The sequence below is a fragment of the Erythrolamprus reginae genome, chromosome 2 (genome assembly GCF_031021105.1).
Source record: "Erythrolamprus reginae isolate rEryReg1 chromosome 2, rEryReg1.hap1, whole genome shotgun sequence".
NCBI classification, from domain to species: Eukaryota; Metazoa; Chordata; class Lepidosauria; order Squamata; family Dipsadidae; genus Erythrolamprus; species Erythrolamprus reginae.
Window position 1 is genome coordinate 93,620,626 of NC_091951.1, and position 26,680 is coordinate 93,647,305.

The 26,680-nt window shown below is 39.9% G+C and overlaps 1 protein-coding gene and 1 long non-coding RNA gene across 6 annotated transcripts in view; one reads left to right on the forward strand and one right to left on the reverse strand.

Moving 5' to 3' along the window:
* LOC139160630 (uncharacterized) overlaps positions 1–17,040 on the forward strand; it is a 57,816-nt gene extending 40,776 nt beyond the window's left edge. Inside the window, exon 6 of one of the 2 annotated variants that reach the window (XR_011557978.1) lies at positions 16,622–17,040. This is a non-coding gene — a long non-coding RNA (uncharacterized lncRNA). The remainder of the gene's footprint in view (positions 1–16,621) is intronic. The other variant, XR_011557980.1, reaches the window with a different exon arrangement.
* The window catches only part of HEMK1 (HemK methyltransferase family member 1), a 66,929-nt gene continuing 47,288 nt past the window's right edge, over positions 7,040–26,680 (reverse strand). For all 4 annotated transcript variants that reach the window (XM_070738729.1, XM_070738728.1, XM_070738730.1 and 1 more), the window contains 4 exons: positions 24,939–25,044; positions 23,277–23,372; positions 10,789–10,902; positions 7,040–7,356 (listed from right to left, as the gene is read on the reverse strand). In XM_070738729.1, the coding sequence (XP_070594830.1) occupies positions 7,302–7,356; positions 10,789–10,902; positions 23,277–23,372; positions 24,939–25,044 (371 nt within the window). In that variant the 3' untranslated portion in view covers positions 7,040–7,301. The remainder of the gene's footprint in view (positions 7,357–10,788; positions 10,903–23,276; positions 23,373–24,938; positions 25,045–26,680) is intronic.

A 26,680-nucleotide genomic window follows, 5' to 3' on the forward strand; every position in this document is an offset into this window, starting at 1 on the left:
AGCGATTGCTCACTGCTCAGCTTAGAGGGAACTATGCTTTGGGCTGATTTAAAGTGCCTGTGTAGCATATTTTCTTGTTGATAAACCGACTCTTTGTTTACTTTACAATCGTGTGTGTTTGAATTTATACTTTGGACTTAATTGGGGCTCGTAGCGTGAAGCCTGGCATAACAAGATCTAAGTTGGAAAGGAAAATATTTCTTCACCAGCGGGTCATTGGTTTATGGAATTCACTTCCAGAAGAGGTTGTGACAGCTGTCAGCCTGGATTAGACAGATTCATGGATGCCAAGTGTATTGGTGGTTGTTGAAATGGATGTCCAAGTGCCGCCTCTATGTTGGTTGAGGCAGGCAAGATTCCCAAGATTCAACTATTTAAGTGGCATTTTGATATTAATAGAGTTGCCCTATTATGATCTCACTGTTATAGACACACAGTACAGTATTTTATTTTGAAATTCTCTGAGGCAAAACAGGGTGGGTTTTTTATTTGTTTGTTTGTTTGTTTGTTTGTTTATTTATTATTTCTGTGCCACCCAGTCCCAAAGGGACTGCCGCTCAGACACTATACTTTTCCACCCACCCCCCCAAAAAATTAGAGGGAACACTGGGCCCCAAAGTGCTCTCCCACAAACCAGGAGCCTGGAATGCTGTGAAAAACAAAAACAAAAGCAAAGCAGATAAAAGGCAGCTGTGAAGATGTCACAGCCACCCCCCTTCAAGAGTCCTCATGCTGTACTTAACTGTGAATTGTTCAAAAAAGTCCTTGTAAATCCTGAAGCAGTTCAAAAGCAAACCACACTTCTCTCTCACCAAACGGATAATTTCCCACACACGCTCTCAACCACGCTGGAAATTTATCAGCAGCCCCATTAGCCTAATTGCCCCAGCCACAGGTGTTCTCCCTTATTTTCTATAATACTTGCGCAGTTGTTCCCCCCTTGTCATAAACCTGCGCCTGCGAGCATCTATGAAACCTTCTTCTTCTGAGTCTAATGATGATGACTCACTAATGGGGTAATTAGCTAATGGGCTGCCTGTAACTACCCCATCATCTGATCCTGCTTCACTCCCAGAATCTTCCCTTTCAGAATCTTCCCTTGACACAGAAGCTTCACTGTCCGAAGCGGTTGGCAGTAAAACCGGTCTCTGATAACATGAGGATTGTTCCAAACCAACCCCCCTTGGAGCAGGAGCTGGCCCAGAGCCAACCACAACAGATCTATTTTTTGTTTGTTTATTTATTTATTTACATATTGTATTTTTGAAGTATAAGATTCACTGGCGTATACACCTTAATTTTGGGGGAGCAAAACAAAGAAAAAAGAGATTCTGCCTTTGCCTACCAGCATCAAGATCAGTAGCATCCTCACTTCCAGCCTGATTTTGATAATGAGCAGCACAGATCTTTTCATCCATTCAAAACAAACCCTATCACCCGATGGGCATTTAACTGTCACTGTCCCCAAAAGGTTGTGACAGAAGGCCTGTCTTCATTCTCCCTTCTTTGATTTTATCTTCACTGAGAGAATCCTACCAATGCAATCAATATTTTGCCTGCAGGTGTATTTAAATATTTGCAACAACTGGCATAATGAATCAACAGCTGTTCAAACTACCTGTGTTGTGGCAGAGAATTTCAGTACAATATTTAATTAAGATCATTGTGGGGAAAAATGCTACAAAGGAATAGTGAAGTCAGCCTCTACTTCCTTGAAAACAGCCAAAATGAATTGCAGATAGTCCTCGGCTTACAACAGTTCATTTAGTGTCTGTTTGAAGTTAAAACATAATTGAAAAAAGTGACTTTATGATCATTTTTCATATTTAGGACCATTACAGCCTCATGGTCATGTGATCAAAATTTGGATGCTTGGCAACTAGTTCATATTTATGACAGTTGCGGTGTCCCAGGATCATGTGATCACTTTTTGGCAACTTCTGACAAGTAAGCTCAATGGGGAAGCCAGATTCACTTAACAACCATGTTACTAACTGAAGCACTTCAGTGATTCAACTTAACTATGGCAAGAAACTTTGTAAAATGGGGTCCAATTCACTTATTAATGACTGTTTCACTTAGCAATGGAAACTTTGGGCTCAATTTTGCTCGTAAGTTGAAAATTATCTGTAGTGTGATATTTTTTTTATCCTTTAGCTAATATATATTTTTTAATCCAGTCAATTGGTGCTTGTGGGTCTGTAACAAAGTAGGACTGAATTATCATAAGTGCATGTTCTCTGACTTTGAATCAAGCATTTGAGGCAGAAGACTTAGCAGAAAATACAAAACTATTTTATATAAGACCATTTCAAGAGTAGCTAGAATCTCAAAAAAAGTAAATTCAGTAACCATTCAATCACTCTACAAAGTTTTGAATGTAGTCAAAAAATGCAACTGCCCTTTCAATTCTATGGTTTCGATTGATGCTTCTCAACTTTAAGACAAATGGCCTTTAATTTCCAGAATTCCCCAGTCAGCTTTGCTTTGCTGGGAGGTGAAGTCTATCTGTCTTAAAGTTGCCAAGATCAAGAAACACTGGTTAGATGAAATGAACTGAGGTTATCCAGCCTCTGACTTTGCCCTCTTTGCTGCTAGATCAACCAATCTCTGACTTTCAAACAAGGAAGACAGTCAGGCTGAAACTAAACAGAAGCATTTAACAGGGCAATATTTTGTTGCAGTCTTCCAATCCTAATTCTGGGAATAAACAAGTATAAGCCTTACATGGTCTCTTATTAGAGATCAGGCCTCTGATTAGGCTGGAGTTTCATTTGCATCCTTTGAGCAAAGTATCTCTCCAAGTCAGAAACCACAGCAACTTTCCAGTTCTACTAAAGATCCTCTTGCTAATTACAGCCATGTACCTACCACTAGAAGCATTGTGCCACCACCTGGCACCAAGCCCGTGTTATTTCTAAGAAAACTGACACTGCTGAATAGCTATAGTGGTATACTGACCCTAGAAAAATCCATCTACTAACAGCTGCAGGGCAAACAAAACCCAACCTCTGCACATTTATTGTCGAAAACCACTATTTACTTCCTTATCCTTAATTCTACAAAGGAGCTTAAATCTGTACCAACTTGTACCAACAGCATAATATATCATGTAAAATGACAAAACAAATTTATGACACAATTATTAAGTCTTGGAGAGCTCATAGTTATAAAGGCTTTCCTTTGCTTAAGGGATATCCGATGGGTTTGGGAATATCACATCACTTATAGGCTGCCATGTTATATACAGTTTAGAGATTAATGACTGTGTGTTGTATTATTTTGAGGGGACAGCATATTTACACTATTATACAAGCTGTATATGAAGGGAATGTTTCATGCAAAGATGGCCATGATAAAGAACCAAAATGACAGGGATCTAACAGAGGCAGAAGAGGTTAAGAAGAGGTAGCAAAATTACACAGAAGAACTATACAAAAATGAGCTTAACATCCCTGATAACCACGAAGGAGTAGTCACTGACCTTGAGCCAGACATCCTAGAATGTGAAGTCAAATGGGCCTTAGGAAAACTGAGAAACAACAAACTAGTGGAGTGATAGTATGCCGGCTGAACTATTCAAAATCTTAAAAGATGATGCAGTAAAAGTGCTACACTCAATTTGCCAGGAAATTTGGAAAACTCAACAGTGGCCACAGGATTGGAGGTCAGGCAATGCCAAAGAATGTTCAAAGCACAGCACCATTGCACTCATTTCACATGCTAGTAAAGTTATGCTTAAAATCCTACAAGCTAGGCTCCAGCAGAATGTGGATCGAGGACTACCAGAAATATAGGCAGGATTTTGAAGAGGCAGAGGAACTAGAGATCAAATTGCCAATATACACTGGATCATGGAGTGTTGTACATACTCTTGATCAGTTGGAGGATGATAAATATATTGAGGACTCAGATAGTGTTTATGAAGTAGTGGGGGCCCCGGGGTTATAGGTAGTAGAACAGGTGAGAGGCCAGCCACAGGATCTAGTGAGGGAGAATCAGACGCGCGCTTGGTTAATCCTAAATTCAAAAGGATTCAGAAACGTAGAGAGCAAAGGTCTGGAAGAAGATATTAAGGAGAGGAATGGGTTAAATATTGTAGTGAGGTATTTGGCACGTCAGGGAGCTAGTGGAGAAGAAGGGTGGAGTTTCAATGTTGCTGAAAAGAAATATGGAGGTGTTTTCGCCACGCTAAAGTAAGCCAAGTATTTTCTATTGTATTTAGTCAGTGCTGCTGTCTTTTTTAAAGCTATGTAGTTAGGAAATAAATCTTGTCTAAGTGAAGCAGGAAAAGGAATGTGAGAAATGCGGCTAAGAGAGAGATAACAGACTGAGTGATGTCTGGAATGTGTTGAAAATACAGGAGAGCAGAGAAATAAACGGAGTTGCTTTATTCATGAAATGATGCATTTAATGGGAGTTATTTGTAATTACTAAACTTCTACCAGAAACCAGAACAATGGAGATTGATAGGGAGTTCCAAAAAAACCCATCTACTTCTGCCTCATTGACTATTCTAAAACCTTTGATTATGTGGATCACAACAAATTTTGGCAAGTTCTTAAAGAGATGGGAGTATCAGACCATCTTATTTATCTTTTGAGAAACCTATATGTGGGTCAAGAAGCAACAATGATAACTGGACACAGAACCACTGATTGGTTCAAAATTGGAAAAAGAGTTTGGCAAGGCTGTATATTGTCACCCACCTATTTAATTTATATGCAGAGCACATCATGAGAAAGGCAGGACTAGATGAATCACAAATTTGAATTAAGATTGCTGGGAGAAATATTAACAACCTCAGATATGCAGATGATACCATTGTAAAGGCAGAAAGTGAATAGGAATTAAGGAGCCTCTTGATGTGGATGAAGAAGGGGAATGCAAAAGTTGGCTTGAAACTCATCATTAAGAAAACTAAAATGATCAGAAGGTACGATTAGTAGCAATATATGCACAAAATGAAAATCTGGATCTCTCAATTCCTGGCAAATGAATGGGGAATAAATGGATTTTATTTTCCTGGGCTCCAAGATCACCGCAGATGGGGATTGCAACCAAGAAATTAAAAGATGCTTGCTCCTGAGGAGAAAAGCTATGACAGATTTAGACAGCATATTAAAAAGCAGAGACATCATCCTGCCAACAAAAGTGCATATAGTCAAGACTATGGTTTTTCCAGTTGCAATGTATGGCTGTGAAAGTTGGACCATAAGAAGGACTGAGTGCCAAAAAATTGAGGCCTTTGAACTATGGTGCTGGAGAAGACTCCTGCAAGTCCCTTGGACTGCAAGGCGATCAAACATGTCAGTCTTAGAGGAGATCAACCCTGACTGCTCTTTCGAAGACCAGAGCCTGAAGATGAAACTCAAATACTCTGGGGGGGGGGAATTATTGACCCCCTCAGAGAGGGTTCGCAACTTGGGCGTCCTCCTCAATCCACAGCTAACATTAGAAAACCATCTTTCAGCTGTGGCGAGGGGGGAGTTCGCCCAGGTTCGCCTGGTGCACCAGTTGCGGCCTTGCTCACAGTCACTCATGCCCTCATTACCTCGAGGTTCGACTACTATAACACTCTACATGGGGTTACCTTTGAAGAGTGTTCGGAAACTTCAGATCGTGCAAAATGCAGCTGCGAGAGCAATCATGGGCTTCCCTAGGTATGCCCATGTCACACCAACACTCCACAGTCTGCATTGGTTGCTGATCAGTTTCCGGTCACAATTCAAAGTGTTGGTTATGACCTATAAAGCCCTTCAAGGCATCGGGCCAGAATATCTCAGAGACTGCCTTCTGCCGCACGAATCCCAGCAACCGGTTAGGTCCCACAGATTTGGCCTTCTCTAGGTCCCATCGACTAAACAATATCGTCTGGTGGGACCCAGGGGAAGAGCCTTCTCTGTGGTGGCCCCGACCCTCTGGAACCAGCTCCCCCCGGAGATTAGAATTGCCCCCACCCTTGTCTTTCGTAAACTCCTTAAAACCCACCTCTGCCGCCAGGCATGGGGGAACTGAGACATCTCCCCTGGGCCTACACAGTTTATGCATGATATGTTTGTGTGTAAGTTTTCTTTTAATAAGGGGTTTTTAGTGACTTTTAATTATTAGATTTGTTATATATTGTTTTATTAGTGTTGTGAGCCGCCCAGAGTCTACGGAGAGGGGCAGCATACAAATCTAATTAATAATAATAATAATAATAATAATAATAATAATTATTATTTTGCATTGTAGCCAAGTGTCATTTCTTCAGTGTTGTCACATGAAAAGATATACTTAAATATTTACAAACTGTGAGGGGTGTACTCACTTCTCTGACATCCTGTATCTTGTGAAAGGCATCTGTAGTCTTTTGCCAAAAGTGCATTAGATGTTACGGTACACACAGTAATGAAAAAAGACAGGTTGTTCTTCAACAATGCACTTTGGCAACGGACCCCATCTCGTGCAAGGAGAAATGGCAACTCCATTTGTGTCCTTAAGGCAGGGTCAGCATTTGTGGTATCATTTTACAGATCATTGGCACAAGGTTGAGGAAAAGAATTTTACCAGAAGGAAGAAAACAGAAGAATGCAGTACAGTGATACAGGCAGCATGTACCAATGGAAAGTTATATTTGGATCCAGCTCCAAATAAGCAATGAACATATTGAGCACATTTTTTAAAAATGCAAACAGCTGAATACAAAAAAGTGGGGTTTTTTAAATCCCTAAAATAATGCACTGGAAAAAAGCAACATGCCATTTTTCAATAATATTTATCAAAAGGAATAATAAGCAGCAAAATTCAATACTGATTCATTATCAAGCATAGAGTACTTTGAAGCTTCCCTCTGATATGTACTAATTACTGATACACACAGTTGTTTTGTTCTTTTGTTCAGCAAATTCAATTCCTGCTTCTCAGAACCTGGTTTACAGACCAAAAACTCTAAATAGGCAAATATTTAAATAGCAATTAGAGGACAATGGAAAGAAAAGGAAAATAATCTTGACATTTCTCCTTATGATTTAAAAAAATGTTTCAGTATCCCATGTGTCTGTAAAAATATTTTATTCTGTATTCATAGTGTTTTATTCTTAACTCCATTCCAGAACAATAGCAATTATACATTGGATATAAATGCTATGTCGCTTACATTAACAACTGGAATAATCACAAAATAATTAGAAAATTTGAAGTAAATCATCCTCAGCAAAATACAAGCTAGCAGATAATTATCAAGAGACATCTGGCTTTCTGAGATCACACTCTTAGAAAGCACTGTAAACATTCCCAGGCTTGGGAGGCAGAAGTAGTCATGATCCTTGGTGATCTTCTTTCCTACGTTTTTGAATATGCAGAAATCTTGGCCTGGATAGAAATAAGACAAGTCACAACATTAAATCTTACTAAAAATAGTATAGAAGTTAAAAAAGGAGCTTTGTAGCACTTTAAGGACTAGCACATTTTACACTATGAGCTTTCTTAGAATTTATTAGATGTTGAAAGTTTTATAATCTTTTAATAATACGTAACAATGATTTTAACTAAGAGATGTAGCTTATTGTGTTCATTTTAAATCCCCTGGTACAGGGCTATCAAACTCGGTTCATTGGGGGCTGTATCAGGGTTGTGTTTGACCTCGGGGAGGGCAGGATGGGGGTGGCTAGCTTGACATTACTCATGTCGGAGGTGCCTATAGTGGCCTGAATGCTTTGCCAGCGAAAATGGGCTCCTGAACTCTGTTTTCGGCTGGAATGGCCTCCTGCAACCCTCTGCCAGTGAAAACAGCTGTGGGGGCTTCAAACAGCTCTCCCAACTTCCATTTTAGGCTGGGATGACCACCTGAAACTCTCTACCAGTGGAAACGGAGCATGTGAGCCTCCCAATCTCCATTTTTGTTGGCAGAGGCATCATGGGTGGTCATTCGTTGTATCCAGGGTGGTCCCACAGGCCAGATCTGGCCCGTGGGCCTTGAGTTTGACACCCTTGCCCCAGTATGAGATTGTATCTGGAGACAAACATGTTAATTACTGTATTTTTCGGAGTATAAGACACATCTTTTCCCTCCCTAAAAGAGGCTGAAACTTTGGGTGCATCTTATACTCTGAATGTAGCTTTTAGATCTTCCCGTCTCTTACCTTGCAGGCTTTTTAATTGTTACTCTTGCCAAAGAATGTCTTTCCAGCTCTGAGTCTTTGCAGGCTTCTCCCCACATTTTTTTCCATTACTTTACTTACTCCAAATAAGTTTCTTTCCAGCCCTAACAGGGTGCTAACACTCTTCCAAGGTTGCTGAATTTTTCATTGTTACTCTCTCCAAATAAGGTTTTTTAAGCCCTAACCAGGGGATAAAATTTTCCTCCCCAAAAACTAAGGTGCGCCTTATACTCCTGTGTGTCTTATAATCCGAAAAATACAGTAGTTTTTTTTCCATGATGTAAATAAATTTCCAAGCGATTTTTAAGTTTCACAAGAGCCATTTTACTACTACAGGTGTTCAATGAAAAGAATAAATTACAATCTTTGGCCCAACTTTTGCATAATAAACAAATAAACTGAAAAACGTTCAACAATATTTCACTATATTCTATGCAGAAAGCAACATCTCTTTCCAATGTTTCCATGTTCCATGGAACTTTCTGATGCAGAGCATTTATATACTTGACTCAACTTTGGCTTCATAACATACAGATAGCCCTTGACTTACAACCACAATTGAGTCCAAAATTTCTATTGCTAAGCAGGACATTTATTAAGTGAGCTTTGCTCCATTTTTACGATCTTTCTTGCCACAGTTACTAAGTGCATCACTGTAGTTGCTAAATTAGTGACATGGTTGACAAGTGGATCGGGCTTCCCCAATTGACTTTGCTTGTCAGAAGGTTACCAAAGATGATCACATCTTTTTGGTACAAAAATATGAGTCAGTTGCCAAGCAAGTGAATTTTGATCAAGTGACCATGGGGATACTGCAGTGTGAAAAATGGTCATAAATCACTTTTTTCAGTGTCATTATAGCTTAACAGCCACTCAGCATACTGTTGTAAGTTGAGGACTACCTGTATTGTAGGTTGCCTATAGCAGCGTTTCCCAACCGGTGTGCCGCGGCACAGTAGTGTGCCGCGAGACATGGCCAGGTGTGCCGCGAGAAGCTCAAGCTGGGCGGGGCGCTGCCGGCGCCCCTGCCTGAGTGTCGTCCTGTGGATGGTCTTGGGCTTCACAGTCGCTTCCTGGTTCCCTCTCCTCCCACCGCCTGTGTCTCCCGCCGTCGCCTCCCACCAAGCCGTCGCCCGTTGCCGTGGGTTCCTCGAGTGGGAGCTGCCGCTTCCTTCCGTCCAGCTCAGCCACGCTGCCGTAGAAAGCACAGAGGTTATTGCCACTGCTTCTGCCTCCACTCAGGGAGCCACCGTGGTCACCGCGCCTTTTCCTCTCGCTCAGCTCAACCACGGTGGCTCCCTGAGTGGAGGCAGAGGTGGCGGCAATAACCTCTGCACTTTCTACGGCAGCGTGGCTGGGCTGCCTGGAACGAAGCGGCAGCTCCGAGGAATGAGGCGCTGGCGGTAGACACAGGCGGAGGGAGGAGAGGGAACCAGGAAGCCACCGTAAAGCCCAAGACCAGCCACAGGACGACCTTCAGCCAGGGGCACCGGAACCGCGCGCAGCCATGGTGGGAGCAGCATGAGGTAGCAACGAGGCGCGAGGACAAGCAGGCAGCTTGGCGGAGGGGAAGCGCTGAGGGGCTCTCCTCCTTCCCCACCCCCGCGCTTCTCTCCCACCCTGGCTTTCGCTTCTCCCCATGATTTCCCCGCAATTTCATCCAGGCCACCTCTTGCCTCCTTTTGAACTGCGGGGAAATCTGCGGGCAAAGCAAAAGCCAGGGCGGGAGAGAAGCGCGGGGGTGGGGAAGGAGGAGAGCCCCTCAGCGCTTCCCCTCCGCCAAGCTGCCTGCTTGTCCTCGCGCCTCGTTGCTACCTCCTGCCTTTTTCCAGGGGCCTTTGGAAGGCACCCAGGGAAGGGGGGGGATTGGGGGTGGCTGCAGCGGCTTCTCGTCCTCCTCATCCGGCTGCTAATGCCCGCCCGGCCCCTCTTGCAGTCCCTTCACGGAGCGCTTTTGTCCCAGGCTGTCAGTGAAAGGGCTGCAGGACAGGCGGGGCAGGCGTTCTTCTCACAGCTGAGGCAGAATTTGGAATGTCGGGGGTGTGTGCGTGCGGGCTCCGCATCCCCCTGCCACCCGGAACATTTAAAATAAGAAAAACCTTCGCCGGCCTCCGCAGAGAAGAAAGGAAGAGAGAGAAAGAGAGACAGAGCAAGAGAGACATAGCAAGAGAGGCAGAGAGAGAGAGACAGAGAAAGAGAAAGAGAAAGAGAGAGAAAGAGAGCTAGCAAGAGAGAGAGAAAGAGACAGAGAAAGAGAGACAGAGAGAGAGAGAAAGAGAGAAAGAAAGAGAATGAAAGAGAGATAGCAAGAGTGGCAGAGAGAGCAAGGGAGAGAGAAAGACATATAGGGAGGGAAGGAGGGAGAGAGAAAGAGCAAAAAAGAGAGGAAGAAAGAAAGAGGGATGGAGAGAGAGAAAGAAGGGAGGGAAGGAAGAGAGAGAAAGAGTGAGGGAGAAATAGAGCGAAATGGAGGAAGATTTTTTTTTGTCAAAACATTTCTTTAGCCACCCCCCCCACCCCCCGTTCAGTGTTCCCCAGGATTTTGAAAATATGAATAATGTGCCGCGGCTCAAAAAAGGTTGGGAAACACTGGCCTATAGAACTTGGCACAAGGGTTCTATAAGAAGCTTGCTTCATATCTTACTTTCCACAGAAATCCTTGTGTATAGCAGATACAAAGAGGAACAAATCCGGATGACTGGAGAGCCAATTTGTTACCATTTTCGGGTGCCTGGGGTCAACCTCTAAATACACACTCCTGAAAGAACAAAAAGCAACCATTTTGTTCAAAACTTAAACATAATTTAAAAATTCACAAATTAACACGCCGTGAATGTGATCCCAGCAGACTTTTACAAATGTAAATTTGTACAAATTGGGGTGATTTTTGCAACAATTCAAAAGCACTAAATTTCCAATTTAGCCATATTTATGGCTTGCTTTTGGCAGCTTTTTGGTTTTATTACGAACATGAGCTAAATGCAAAATTGGATGCAATCATATCAGTAGTGTGTTCCAAATCCCGTTGGTACATGTTCACATGCATACTTGCACACGCGATGCTTCTGTGCATGCACAGAAGTGTCCCAGATGGGTGGGCGGAGCCTCCCGCCACTGCTACTGGTTCACTGAACTAGGCTGAACCAGGAGCAACCCACAGCTGAATCATATGCCCTTAGGTAGAGACATCTCACAGATAAGACCCTAGATTATGAGAAAGAAATCTCCCAGATCATCTTACATTCTTGTAGAGAAAAATCCATTCAATGCTGTGTGTGAAATCCATTTTTATACATCTCTTTCTTCTATCTCAGGAAAATAAACTCTATTTCCTTTACTCTATAAGTTGATGAATTGTATTGGTTTAACGTTTGGTGAGGTCTGAAACTCACATGGGTAGCTTTGCCCAAGTGACTTCCCTATTTTTTCTGTGCCAGATCCTCCCTTACATCAAAGCAGTTCATGCCTTTTTAATGTAATTAATTTCCTCTTTTATAGAAATATATTTTGTGAACATGATTATGCAGCCATATCACTGTAAGTTTTGCAGTTTTTGATTTTACCAGTTTTACTGTTTCTTTTATTTTTCTTGTTGCATATATTGATTTATTTTTGGGTTGTACGCCACCAGACATTTCCCTGGAGATCTCATTAGCTCATCCTCTTTTATCTTCATATCATTTAGAATCGTTTGCATCTTATCTTGTCTTTTTGTTCAGTCTTTTGTTCTGCTGAATAAATGGCCCTTGCACAAAATACTTTACTGACATTCCATACAATTTTATTATCAGTACACTGATTGAAATTATTCTCAAAATATTAAGACTCATTTTACATTTTTCCACTATCAATTTACATATAGTAATCTTTCATTTGAAGTCCCATCTCCATCTATAAATCTTCTTGTATATTAAAGTCACTAAATTATGGATAGAGAACATTTTTGGCAATATTTCAATTTTGTTAACACCAAGTGGCCAATTCCCCCCCCCCCATTTTTAGATGGTACCAATATATTATCAGGTGCCTCTTTTGAAAGTAGTTTGTACATCCAGCAGAGCTCTTGTTCCATGTGTTACTGAAGAGTGGGTTGCAAAATCATGATCATTATTATACTAGCATAGGAGATAAATGAAAGTGCTTTGTAGTTAAAGCATCCTTCAGCACTGATTTTCTTAGTATTGGAATATAAATACATCCTTGTAATGAGTTTTCTATAATATCCCACCAATGGCTCACAAAAATTAATTGCATTGACTATAGGTTCAGCTGGCATTGCATCAATTCTCACAACATTGCTGTTAGCAATTATTTTCCTAGGATTTAATTTAGTTTAATTTGACTTTTCAGAATGTCTGCTCTAATTCAGAAATCAAGCCTTAGGACCAATGGTCTCTCCAAGCTGTGCATTTGTGTGGCCGCAAGCAACCATTGCACAAGAATCTGTCTCCTGCTCTCTGAAATGATGCACGAGCAAAGGAAGGAGAGAAAGAGAGAGAGAGAGAAAGACCCAGAGAAAGAGGGAGGAAGAGGACAGGAAAGCTTTTTGCCAAACTCTTGGGAATTAGGTGGAAGTATGCAGACCTTCTGTTGACCTCCAGGATTTGTGGCATAAATGAATTAGCTTAAACTAAGGAAACTTCTAAATGCCTGCCTGACAGATTCACTAAAATATTTTTCTTATACTGACAGTGGTGATGTAGTATGCCTTCAAGTGCAGCAATCAAAAATTGTTATGATTTTGCTGATGGAAAGCTGTGAATTTCATGGCACATTGTCAAAAAGGCCATCTTTTTACGTCCCAAGCAAATCATGAAGAATTCCAGAAGGCAGTGGGATAAATCACTTAGGAATGGAATCAAAGCTAATAGGAAACAATCTGAGTTGCAGCCCATGCTGTCATCCCATATAGACTATTCAATAAAGTTGGATGGATATTAAGTCATCTTGCAATGAAAGAATGAATTAGAAATTACAAAACACTGGTTCGACATTTCTCAAAGGAAGTTGAAGATGGGAATGATCTTGCAGCCAAGTACTGTTTGACAATATTGCAGAATCCATAAATGGCCTGTTTTTTAATGGAGCTACATGTGGCACTTGAGATTTTCGAGCTTGTAAGGCCAAGATAGGGAAACAGAAAGCACAATATTTGGGATACTTTTTTTCTTCCGCCCTGAAGTGATTATTATTTTTTTGCTAGTTTGGTAACCAAAATAAATAATGATAACATGCCGCAATATTGAACCATCTGGCAGGCAGATTCCCAGATGGTAAAGTGGATTGCATTTGAAATATTAATCTTGCAACAACATAGTATTTTAAGCAATGAAGAAATCCAGTATCTGGTTTGTAGGTACTCAAATAGTCTCATAAAACAAATTTCTTCTATAAGAAAGACTTATATATGGGATACTTAGCAAAAATAAATATAATGAAAAAGATTTAGGTATTAAACTGAAACCAGGCTTAGCTTTCACATTGAAGCCTGTAATATGGCACACAGATTTAGTAATCGAAAAAGAAATATGAACTTTGTATAATTGATGATAGAAATCACAATGTAAGTGATTTATTTTAGGATGCATTTTTTTAATTTCCTGTAGAATGAAACTCTGAAATTATTATCTATTTGTTACTTTTTAACATTGTTTGGATGTATGTGTTTTGTACACATTGTTGTTGTTAGTTTCAAAGTCATGTCTGACCCATTGTGACCCCATGAACAAAGTTCTTCCATGCCTTCCGGTCCTCTACCATCCCCCGGAGTCCATTTAAACTCACACTGACTGCTTCAGTGACTCCATCCAGCCACCTCATTCTCTGTCATCCCCTTCTTCCTTTGCCCTCAATCTTTCCCAGCTTTAAGTGCTGTGGTCCACCAGCAGCCAGAGCTGACAACAGATTCAGACAGTGAGAAGGTTGGGGAGGAACATGGGCCAGTTCTGGAGTCTGGGGAAGGCTCTGATGAGTGCTCTGTGTTGGAGACAGAGATAGGACCAGGGCAGTCTGACAGTTATCAGCTGCCTTTGGAGTCAGACATCAGTGAGGCAGACAAACAGCTGGAGCCTGTCCCCAGTGTGCTCATGCACAGAGCTGCCAGACAAATGGAACAGCTAAGGAACAAGGGTCAACTTGGGAATAAGGCCATAGGTGGACAATGAATGGCCCCTTTAGGGAATAAAAGAGAAGCAAAAGGGGATGGGAGTTTTCAGGAGGCAATTAGTTTGCTTAATTGGTTCGTGACTATCAGAGACTCCTTGCCAAGTTTTGAAGATATTGGCCTAACAGCTCTCCAAGCCAGATAAGGTCTATGACTGTAAATGCTCTCTTGAAAGACTTTGCTGAATGTGAATGAGAGAAATTCACAGTAACTTAATAAAAAAGGGTTTTTTGTTGGGACAAGGAGTCTGCTTTGTCATTTGTGTAATCCTAGGTCAGAACATTAGGCTCTTCTCCAAGAGTTCTATCTTCTCATTAGGTGGCCAAAGTATTTGAGTTTCATCTTCAGGATCTGGCCTTCTAAAGAGTAGTCAGATTTGATTGCCTTGCAGTCCAAGGGATTCACATGAGTCTTCTCCAGCACTGTAGTTCAAAGGCCTCAATTCTTTGGTGCTTAGCCTTTCTTATGGTATTGTACATATAACATAGTCTATTTATTGTTTTCATTTGGATAAAAATATGTAAATTCTCATTTGTTAAATAATTTTGAAATTTACATTGTATACATGTAAATTGTTAAGTGGTTTTAAAAAAAACTTTAGCAAGGATGAAGGAATTACAAAAGGCACAGTAATGATGACAATCCTTTTATATCCAAACATTTTGGCATCATTTTAGTCTGCAAAATAAATGGACCAAAAAACCCCTAAAAGGAAGTAAAAGTTCTCCTGTTTCTCATCCAAAACATTGAGTCAATCAGACCCAGTTACATTTACATATGGAAGAAGTTCACATTAGCAAAGAAGGAGATTTTTCCTCTCTGCGTTGCTGATTTCTCTATCTTGGGAAGAGAACAATGAGAAAGAATTGAAAAAATTAAGACCTTGGAAAATGATAGTTAATGACTCAGGCTACAAATGAAAGTTCTCTTTTTTTCCTTTGCAATTCCTCTTTGTTCTTTCTATATAGCATATCCTAGAATACTACAATAAAGATACTAGACTGAAATATAGCAAGCATTTTGCCTGCTGTTTTACTTGTAAACAATGAAATCACCTAAAATTTCTTATCTCCCAACCTGTTTTCATGCAGATCACTAGCAGCAGAGCAAGGTTTTCTGGTAAACAGGTGTGTCCATAATGACAGAAAGATACGCCAAAGTCAAAGCACAGGATGATACTGGGAGAAGCAGCCTTTATCTTATCTTATTTTATTTATTTATTTATATTTCTATAATGCCCATTTCCCCAGGGATTCATATTTATCAAATTGCCGCCCAATTCCCTATCAAATTGTTATAATGGTTTATCAATGTAATCTAAGAATATAGAACACTTCCATTCAGTGGATTATCCTCTTTCAAGGTTTGATTTATAATTCCATCTTTCCCACTACAATTTTCTTCATTGATATAATTCTTAAATCTCAAAGATCCACAAGCACTATTGGAAACAGCCATTTCAATTAATATTACTGGTAGTTCAGAGCTATGTGAGAAAAGAAGTTTTTTATTCTTATAATTTCACATTTTTAAAATTGCCCAAATTCTCAATGACTCTGGGCAATGTACAGATTGAAAATCAAAGAAACAGGATAACAATAGTCAACAGAAAAGCAAGATGGCCACCCTGCTGGAACGGACATAAGAACTCCTCACAAAAAGAACCTACATCTTATCCTATAAACTAAAGTCTGGGAAGAAAGCCTGTTTCCTGGATCTCATCAGATGACAGTGTTTAATGAACAGGACAGAGCATGCTGACTCAATTTAATCTTGTAAGATGGGCAGAAACATAAACAGAGAGAACGAGACGATGGTCCCTCAAATAACTAACCTGATGTCATGCAGAGCTTTGTAGGTGACAACTAGACTTTAAATTACACTGATATCTATCAGTTAACAGTGTAGGTTGCGCGTTCTGTTGGCGATAATTTTCAAATTGTGTAACTTACACACAGAATAATACTTTTGAGAACAAAGACCATTAATATAATTTTAATAGTTAGTTCCTCAAAGATATATGGCAATGCATGCTTGTAATTAAGAATGGAAGGCCAAGGAATAACAACAAGTATGTTTTATTTATAATACACCTTCCTCCTCTCATTTTCTGCACAACAACAACCCTGGCTAATGTGGGGCTTGAACTCACAGTCTCTTGCTTTCTAGTTTGGATGAAAGTTCCTCTGCCAGTAAACATCTTTTTTCCGTCTCCTTTCCTACTCAAAAGGTGACAGGGAGGGGATAGAATTCTACTCAGAATTTTTAAAAAAAATTAATTTCATTCCTTGTCTTTCTTCTTTCTGATTTGCAGATTACTAAATAGGAAAACAAAAATAAAACGAGTCAAACTTCTTGGACAAGTGGGAATCTTTTCAATTTTGGAAGTGGGATAGAAGCCTTCCCCATTCCAATACTCTACAGAAGCATGTTGGAGGCATCCTCATAAGTGGATGTTGTATCTGACCCATTCAAAAAACAATTATCATCAACAACAATCACAGAAAAATCAATTATGAAAAACCGTTTATGTATATTCCTCAATGGTATGTTTGTGTGTATGCTTGCTTTTAATAATGGGGTTTTTAGTGTTTTTTAAATTATTAGATTTGTTCTTACATTGTCTTTGTTATTGTTGTGAGCCGCCCCGAGTCTACGGAGAGGAGCGGCATACAAATCTAATAAATAAATAAATAAATGAATGAATGAATGAATAAATAACTAAATAAAAAATTAAATTAAATTAAATAAATAAATAAATCTTGAACTTTTAAGGTTCTGCCCAGTATCCTAGCTGTTCCCAGCACTGCATTCTTCTACACAGAGATCTGACGCCGTTCTCCCAGCTTAACAGTTATAGCCTCAACTGCTCCTACCACCACTGGAGCCATTTTGGCCTTCATTTTTCATACTCTCTCTAACTCCTGGTACATTTCCAGCTTTTCATACCCTTTCCAGATGTTGCTGTTTCTTGGCACTGCTATATCTACCACCACCTTTGTCTTCTGGCCCTCATCTATTATCACAATTACCATGTTGATTGGCTAGTCCCTTCTCATTTTACACCCTGCCGCTAATGTGTTGTAGTGTCTTTGAGGCCTTTCTACATAGCTTGCTCCTTGGGTCCTGTCTGGTATGGTAGACCCCCATTTCTATGGCTCTGGTGTTTAATGTCAGATGTAGGAAACCTAAAGGTCTATATTCTAAGTGCAAAAGCACCACAGCTTTATTTCCTGCTATGTTCACAAGAATCTGATCAAGTCAAATTGGTGCCAGATAAGAATCAATAGGTTTCAAGGATGGTGGCGGTGGTGGTGAGGAGGCTGGACCTAGGTAATTTATAGGGATGTAGTGACTCCAAAATAATGATGTGTGTGACCCCACCCTCAAGCTCAGCCTAGTCATTTTAACACTTAGTGCCTGTACTTCTACTGCTATGATCAGTACCTAAGTGTTGTCTTTTAATCCAGACCTTTCCAGCCACCGGTAGGATTTCCTAATGCCTGCTACCTCAGCCATCTGTCAATGGTGTATTTCATTCAGGATCTTATCTTGCAACAACACTTCCTTTGTTTGATCATCCTTCCCTGTCTGCTGCTAGCCCACTCATTCTCTCAACAGCTCATCTCTGGGTGTCATTTTATTGATTCATACCTGATTGCTCATCCAGGACAATATTAACAGACCCCGTCTGCTCTCTTTCCGGTTGGTGTACAGTCTCTAAGTTTGCACCTGAGGTGAAATCTCTGTACATTGTGAAAAGCTTCCAGGTCTTCACATCACAACTTCCATGTTGTTCTTAGGCCAATTCACTGTACGGGCAGGGAATTTGATGATTGGCAGGTTGATGGTGTGGATTTTGTTCTTATAACTGAGGCGGCTCTTCAGGACCTGTCTTATCCTTTGGTGGTACATGGATGTTTCCATTATTTTATTTGCCTCATCATCGTGATTCCCATATGACTTTGGGATACCAAGGCATCTGTGGTTGGCCTTTATATCTGCTATGTGGCCTGCTGGTAGTTTCACCCCATCAGTTATAATAATAATAATAATAATAATAATAATAATAATAATAATAATAATAATTATTATTATTATTATTATTATTATTATTATTATTTACCATTTACCAGTGGCAAAGAACTGGTGGGATCATAAGCCCGAAAAAGTGGTCGAAAATGAGCAAGCAAAACTACTGTGGGACTTCCGACTTCAGACTGACCGAATTCTGAATCATAACACACCAGACATTGTGATCGTGGAGAAAAAGAAAGTATGGATCATCGACATCGCAATCCCAGGGGACAGCAGAATTGAGGAGAAGCAGCTAGAGACATTAGTGAAATACAAAGATCTAAAAATCGAGCTGCAACGACTCTGGCATATGCCAGTGAAAGAGGTCCCAGTGGTACTTGGCACGCTGGGCACAATACCAAAGGATCTCAGAGGACATTTGAAAACCATTGGAATTCACAAAATCTCCATCTGTCAATTGCAAAAGGCCGCTTTACTGGGATCGGCAAACATAATTCGCTGCTACATCACGCAGTCCTAGGTGCTTGGGAAGCGCCCGACTGGTGATGAAATACGAAATCTAGCATAGTGATCTTGTTTGCTGTGTTGTACTGACATAATAATAATAATAATTTTATTAGATTTGCATGCCGCCCCTTTCCACCCCTTTCCGCTAGTTTTAACTACTATTTGTCTCTTGATTAGCATCTGGTAACACTTCTCCAGTCCAAATTATACCTAATGTTCTTACTGTATATCCTCTGTATATAGTAAGGCCTATCAATCAATCAATCAATCAATCAATCAATCAATCAATCAATCAATGAAACAAACATGCAAACAAACAAATAAATATCCATATTTGTTAAAATCAGTGAACTGATATCTTGTTCACTCTTAGCACACAATTTGATGCCATCCATATAGAGGAGGTGGCTGATGGTAGTTCCACTTTTCAACTTGTATCCATATCCAGTCCTTAAATATTTAAAACTAGAAATCATCTTTTAAAAAAAGGGTGAGGCAGGAAACTCAGGTTTTTAATTGCCACTAAACATGTTGATATCCATAAGCACTTTGCGTTTGGGGGTTTAAATGCACTAGTAAGAACAGGATCTATTCCACCAGTTATGTACAGTTTCTCTATTTCTTCTTTCTCTAAAATTGGGAAATGACTGGCAGAAAAAATCAGAAGTTTGCTCTCTGATGGGCATGCTTCTATGCAACTCTGCATAGATGGTTTTGGCTGCAAAATACAAGGCAGAAAATGTCATCTCCATTTACTTGATGATGCTATCTGTTCAACTGTGTCCAATTCTTGGCAATTCTATGGATGAGCTCTATTCTGTCTGACCTTGAAAGGCTGCTTTCAGTTTTTTTAAACGTTCTGGCTGGTTTCGTTTTTTATAATGTCTAGCCACTGTGTTTGTTTGGCAAGCCTCATTTTGTTTTTTCATAGAATATTCTGAGCATAATGCTTTTTTCCAGTGAGTTTGAGCACACATGGCCAAATTAAGTAAGGTGGGATTTTGTAATTTTTGCTTCCCAGCGATATGTCTGATTTTATATGCTTCAGTACTTGCTTATTTGTCACCTATGTTGTCCAATGAATTTGCAGAAAACCACTCTAACATCACTGCTTGAAAGTTGATATTTCTTCTGTCCAGTGGAGCACTTCATGGTCCAAAATTCGTATGTCTAGGTAGATATAAAAGTGTGTAGATATTCTCAGTCATCCATGACATAGACAAACCTCCAAGTGCTTCAACAACACTCTAAAAGGATGCAAATGACCAGCTGTCTGCGAGGAATATAAATATAAATCCTTCCATTCTCCACTATCCTGTCAGAGTTGAAGAAGCTTCTTGGATGAGAAGTGAAACATCTTCAAAGGAAAAAAAAACACAAGAAAGTCCAGTTGCCTCCTGAAAAAACATCTTTTGAACATATAGGTAGATATGGAAAACACTATAATGCAGACTAATCAGCATTTAGTTGACAGGCTAATGTCATTGTTTTTCTGTACTCTATTTATGCTCACCATTGCTGTGTGATTCATTGGAATTGAATGGTTTATTTTTGGACTGCATTCACTGTTTTTAATCAATCCGCATTCCTAGAAAAAGAGATTTCTTACAGGCATTCAATCTCTTCATCATCAAATGTTATTTTGACATTTTCATTCTTCACAATGATTATAAGCCCGGGAGGGTGAGGGGTGGGGTTATGTTCAGGATGATGTTTTAGAACTTTTGTGGTTTTCAAGAGGAGAGTAGTGTCATCAACCTACTGAAGATTGTTGATAGTCCTTTCCCCATCTTTATTCTGATTTTTGACTCTTCAAGTTCTATCTTCCCCATGATCGCTTCGGCATATAGGTTGAATAAAAAGGGTGGAAGAATCAACATTACTGCCCTCGTCTCTTTATCTTAAACCAATCAATGTCTTCATATGCACACTGGCTTCCTGGTTTGTATGCAGTAACTGCACAGATGTGTTGACAGTCCCAGGTCTTCTAGAGCTGCCCATGGCCTTTTATGATACACACTTAAACCTTTTTTGTAAAAGCAGATGTAGATGTTCTTTCGATATTTGAGATTGGGACTGCCCCCCCCCCTCCTTGCCTTTTGCAAACGTTTGCAAACTCATCTATGCATACAAATCAAATCAAATCAAATCAAATCAAATCAAATCAATAAATAAATAAATGTCGCCAGGCATGGAGAAATTGATATATCCTTAGCTGTCCTGACTTTATATATAGTGTGTTTGGGTTGTATGATTGTTTTTTTTAATAGGGGTTTTTAAAACTGTTTTAACGTTGGATTTGTATATGATGTTTTACTTGTTGTGAATCGCTCCAAGTCCTCGGAGAGGGGTGGCATACAAATCTAATTTTTTATTATTATTATTATTATTATTATTATTATTATTATTATTATTATTATTATTCTTCTATGATCCAGCACAGCTATATTACATGGTCACCAGTACCGTGATCCTTTCTGAAGATAGCTTGAACACCTGGACATTTTCTTTCAATGATGTGCACCAATTATTGTTGTACAATCTTAAGAAGAAGCTTGATAGTGTGAAGGATGAGGGCAATTGTGCAATTTTTGAAACAATTCTTAGAGTTAGCCTTTTCACCAAAGAATGAACTATGACTATTTCCAAACCTGTGGTTACTTCTTGCACAAGTCTGCGATGATTTGGGTGGTACAGACCCTGGCAATTCTGTGGGGATATCAATGGCTGAGACCCTTTTGTTTGGCAATTGACTCATCGCCATGTCTTCTGGAAGGATAGCTGGTTCTTGTTCTGTCTGGGTCACTCCGGAAGCCAAGACCAACCCAAAAAGAGAAGCCAGACACACCGGTAAAAGGCAAAGGCAGTTTATATAATTCAAGGAAAACACAGGTAACAGAAAATGTCCTTACAAACAGGAAAAACGCTGAAACTTCAAATATATACACGAAGGCAATAGTCCATGAAGCAATACCAGATCCTTGCTGCCAAGACGAAGCTGTAGATAGCAAACATACGCCTCCCACGAGTCTTCCAGACTGCTGGGCCACAAGCCAAGATCAGAGACGCTGAGAATCAAAGCAGGTCACTGCAACTCCAATTGATAACACTCCACATGGCTTCAAGGGCTTGCCTGCCTTTTAAACCCTGCTGATGAGAACCACACCCAAACCCAGCTGTTTCTAATTCAATGGTGATAATATTTCTTTAACTGCTCCTTTCGTTGCTCTGAACGTCTCTGTCTCATGTCAATGATAGCTTGTGCGTCATCACCTAATGACTCCAAGCTACTGGCTGGGGAGAGCCCCCCCCCCGGGGGCTTTCATGCTGTTCTCCTTCATCCCATTCCTGACTCTCCTCTCCCCTGTCCGACTGTTCAGCCCCCTCCTCTGCGCTGTCATCCTCCTCCGGGCATGGAGCCAGCAGAGACTCAGCCGGTCCCTGAGCAGCCTCAGGCTGAACCACAACAGTTCTATTTCTCTTTCCCTTACTTCATAATTTCAGGACGCTAGGCGTCTTCATTGTGCTTGTGTACATTCTTGCCTTCTGTTCTTGTTGATCAGATAGTTGTCCCTCGCTTGTCTTTAATGATGCTTTTATGAGCAGTAAATGTTATTTGTATCTTTTTTGAGTTACACAAATGTGTTCCTGGGGTGGCCCTTCATACAGTCCTCTTTTATCTGCTTGCAATGCTGGTCCCAGTAAACGTCGCTGTCTTTCTTTGCAACTCTTTGAAATTGTGTTTTCAATCTCCTTGCTTCCTCCTGTTTGCCAGCTGTTTTGCTTGCTTTTCTTTGCCAGTTCCTTAGACCCTTAAAACGGTTGACCTCGCCCAATCAGAGAAGGACTGAGTCTGTTAATTTAAATACTGGGGGGCACTTCTCCTTTCCTACTCCTGATATGATGAATGCCGAAGTAAAACAGACTTGACGTGGTAATTAGAAATCAGGAAAAACTGAAGTCCAGTCCTGGGTAAAACATGCTCAAATATAGAAGTGGATCAATAGAACAAACAGTTATGGAAAATGTAAGGGAGAAGTGATATATAATGTCCACCCCAATCAACCACATGTGGAATAATAAAGGGTGGGTCTGGCTGATAGTTCTACCCTATTAGGAGCATCTCAGGTGAGTACCAACACCCCTTCTCCATAGTGGGTGGAACTATCAGCCAGGATGGGACAAACCCAAGCAGTTTGTCCTAGGGAGGGAAGCACATATATACCCTCAAGTGTCAATCTGCAGTGCTTGGAGTACTCGATGGCTGAAGGACACCTCTGCAGATGTGAACTCAGCAATTCTGTAGTGTCTTACAATGAAAATATAGAAGTTCAGTGGGTGAAACTAACAATTCCAGGATGGAACAAGACCACGTCTGTCCAGACTGAGTCATATCAAAAGAAGCAGTCAGTAGCACAGCTTACCCATTATCCTTGAGAATGTAAGAGGCCATTTTCAGAATTTCTTTGATGATGTCCATCCCATCAATTCCTCCATCCAGGGCATCAAGGTCCTCAAAGCTATAAATCAAAAATACATCTAAAAACCAAGTCATATCCTGGTTTTATAAACAACAGAAAATTCTAAAGACATTGCAAAGAGAAGGCTTTTCCCCTGGGTCCCACCAGACAGCATTGTTTAGTCGACGGGACCCGGAGAAGGTCAACTCTTTGGGACCTGATTGGCCGCTGGGATTCATGAGGCAGAAGGCGGTCCCGGAGGTATTCTGGTCCGATGTACATCCATAACAGCTTGCGTGGCTGCATTCTGAACAAGCTGAAGTCTCTGAACATTTTTCAAGTGTAGCCCCATGTTGAGCGCATCGCAGTAACCGAGCCTTGGGGTAATAAGAGCGTGAGTGACTGTGAGAAGAGACTCCCTATCCAGATAGGGCCACAATTGGTGCACAAGGTGGACCTGTGCAAAGGTCCCCCTAGCCACAGCTGAGATGTTGTTCTAACCTCAGCTATGGATCTAGGAGGACTCTCAAGTTGTGGACTCACTCTGAGGGAGTTAAAATTTCCCCTCCCAGAGTTATGGATAAACTGATGGGACCCATGGCCACTCCGTCTTGTTGGTATTTATAAATATCTGGTACTTATCTTTGAAACACATTAAAAATGGTGATGGTCTGATTTTTCCAGTAAAAGAGATGAGCAAGTCATAAATGGAGGACATGATCATGCTTCCTCCAAACTTAGTATTTTGCTCTAGGTGTGGAACTAAATAAGAACAGGACTTTAGTCAGGTGTGGGACTAAATAAGAACAGGACTTTAAAGAGATAAGCTGAAAGATGACTAAAGAGAGATAAGCTGAAACATGTTATAAAGAAAATGCTATAAAGTCCTTTGATGAATTATTTACAGTGGCAAGATCCATTAGCCACCCAAAATCCTGGAATGCTTGGTTTAATCAAATAGTTAACTGAATGGATAACTGAAATATTTCTAGTCTTCTAGAATCTGAAATATTTTTTTTCTAAATCTCCATGTTAATAGATTTTAGAAAGAGCCAAAAGTACAGCAAAGTACATTCATAAAGGAAATCTCATTTAGTTTTTCAACAGCTAACAGCAGACATAAGCTGCCTGGATTACGATTGTGATATCAAAGGAAGATGGGTTTTTTTTAGAAAAAGAAAATCTTTTTGTGCAATTTTCTCCTTACAGATTCTCTTTGCCATGGTATAAAAAAATCCAATTATCCAAATGGAACCTAAAATCAGGAGTCACCTGGAAGCACTTTTTCAGATTGACAAATTCTATTAAAAAGCGTAAGCTTTTATTGAGACTTTCTGACAACTAGCCTTCAGATTCGTTCTGATTTTTGACTAAAATGGACTAGTACACCTTTCTTTCTACAATGTCTAATCTATTCTCCCCATCATGCACAAAATAACATTGTCAGAAGAAAGAAAAACATATCTGAATTCAGATTCGGGAGAGATCGCTGTTGCTATTATTTCCTTAATAATTGTAAGAGATTGTATTAATGCCAGGGCTTTCAACATCAGAGTCTTTGGCTTTAAAACGACAGCAAAGAAAATAAAATACATAATGTGGAAATTGAAGAAAAGATGGGTATACCAGAGAATTTCGGCTGCCAAGTCATTCATATCTTCATGAAAAATGTAAGGTGGGTTACTGATGATCATATCTACCAAACCCCAAGGCTGAAGCCATTCCTGAGGACCTACAATGAAGAAAGAATTAAAATACTTTTTAGACAAGTAGCAGGTGAGCATTTATTCTTTTATTTTAAAAAATTTCACAGAAGGCCATGAAAAAGAACTTTTAATATTCTTTTGAATTCTAAGCAACCCGATTCTAAGCATAATCATAGTGAGAGTCTATTTCAGGAACTGGAAGCCGATAAGAAAAAAAAACTGTGACGGGATTATTTTCATGCGTCATATAATAGATCATAGTGAAAAGAAATACCTATGCAAAAGAAAATTGCAAAATATAATTGCAAATGCAAAAATGCAAAATATAATTGCAAAACAGCACTAGCTGAATTGGAAAGTATATTAAAGTATATTACTTTTACAAATATAGGTAATCCCCAGGTTATGAGTGTTCCCTTAACTAACGTACGAAGTTACGTGATAAGCACACCATAGCATTTACGAACAAGTTCCAACACTACAAATCTTGCAGCACCATGGCAGTTGTTTGCCCTTATGAACAACCGTAGAGGCTCTGCAACATTCATATTGCATGTTGCCGGCTAAAATGGATCTTCTTAGGGGCATATCCATCCCTCTGATGCTCCATTTGAGCATCCAGAGCCTTGCCTGGCACGTTGCAGGCCGAAATGGAACTTTCAAGGAGTAGGAATTGGGTAAGAAGTATGAAATATAAGATAGATAGATGATAGATGGATAGATGATAAATAGATGATATGAAAGAAAGAGAAGGAAAGGAAAAGGAAATAAAGAAAAAAGAAAGAAGAAAGGGAGGGAGGGAGGAAAGAGAAAGAAAGAAAGGAAGGAAGGAAGAAAGAAAGAAAGAAAGAAAGAATTAATGAATGAATCAATTTCAGGAAATTCTTAAAGCATATATAAATTGATGTGGCAGACGATATTCCTCAAGTATATCATTCTATAATTATGGAGGGTTTTAAATTTAAGTGGTAGGTTTGTGCAAATCACCAAACAACCAATTCAAATCGTTGAATCACTGATTTATTTTGAGTGATTGTGTGTGTATATGTATCTAAAAGTTGATTACTGTATCTTATGGAGTGTAAGAAGAACTGGAGTATAAGACACACCTTAGTTTTGGAGGAGGAAAACAAAGAAAAACGGCCTCTGCCTTCCAGCAATTTGCCAAACAGCAAACAGCACAGATGATATACACTGTTTGCTGTGTGCTTTTGTGAATGTGTGCCTGACCAATAGAAATAGCAAAGAATTGGAGAAATGCACATTATGGCAGTGTATTAATCCCAGAAAGTTTTTAAAAATGTAATCACACTAACTCCTCCCAATTATTTAAATAGATCTACTCCAAATATGACTAAGTCAGGGTTTAACTCAGCTGCCTTATCTTAATACTAAAACAGGACAGTGTTACATTTCAGATTATAATTTTACAGATCTTTAAAATTGATGTGGCTTTCTGGAAATATTCTCTGCTATTTAAAGAAAATACAGTAGCACTGGGCCTCTTCAGGTCAAGCATTTATTTTAAAAAGCTGCTTCATTTTGTTAAGTTAATAATAAAGCAGTCTTTAAAAAATAAGTCTAATAATTTGAACATTCTATAGGCATATTGACTTACCTCCTCGCAGCAAAAAACAAACAGCCAGTTTCAGCACAGTCTGA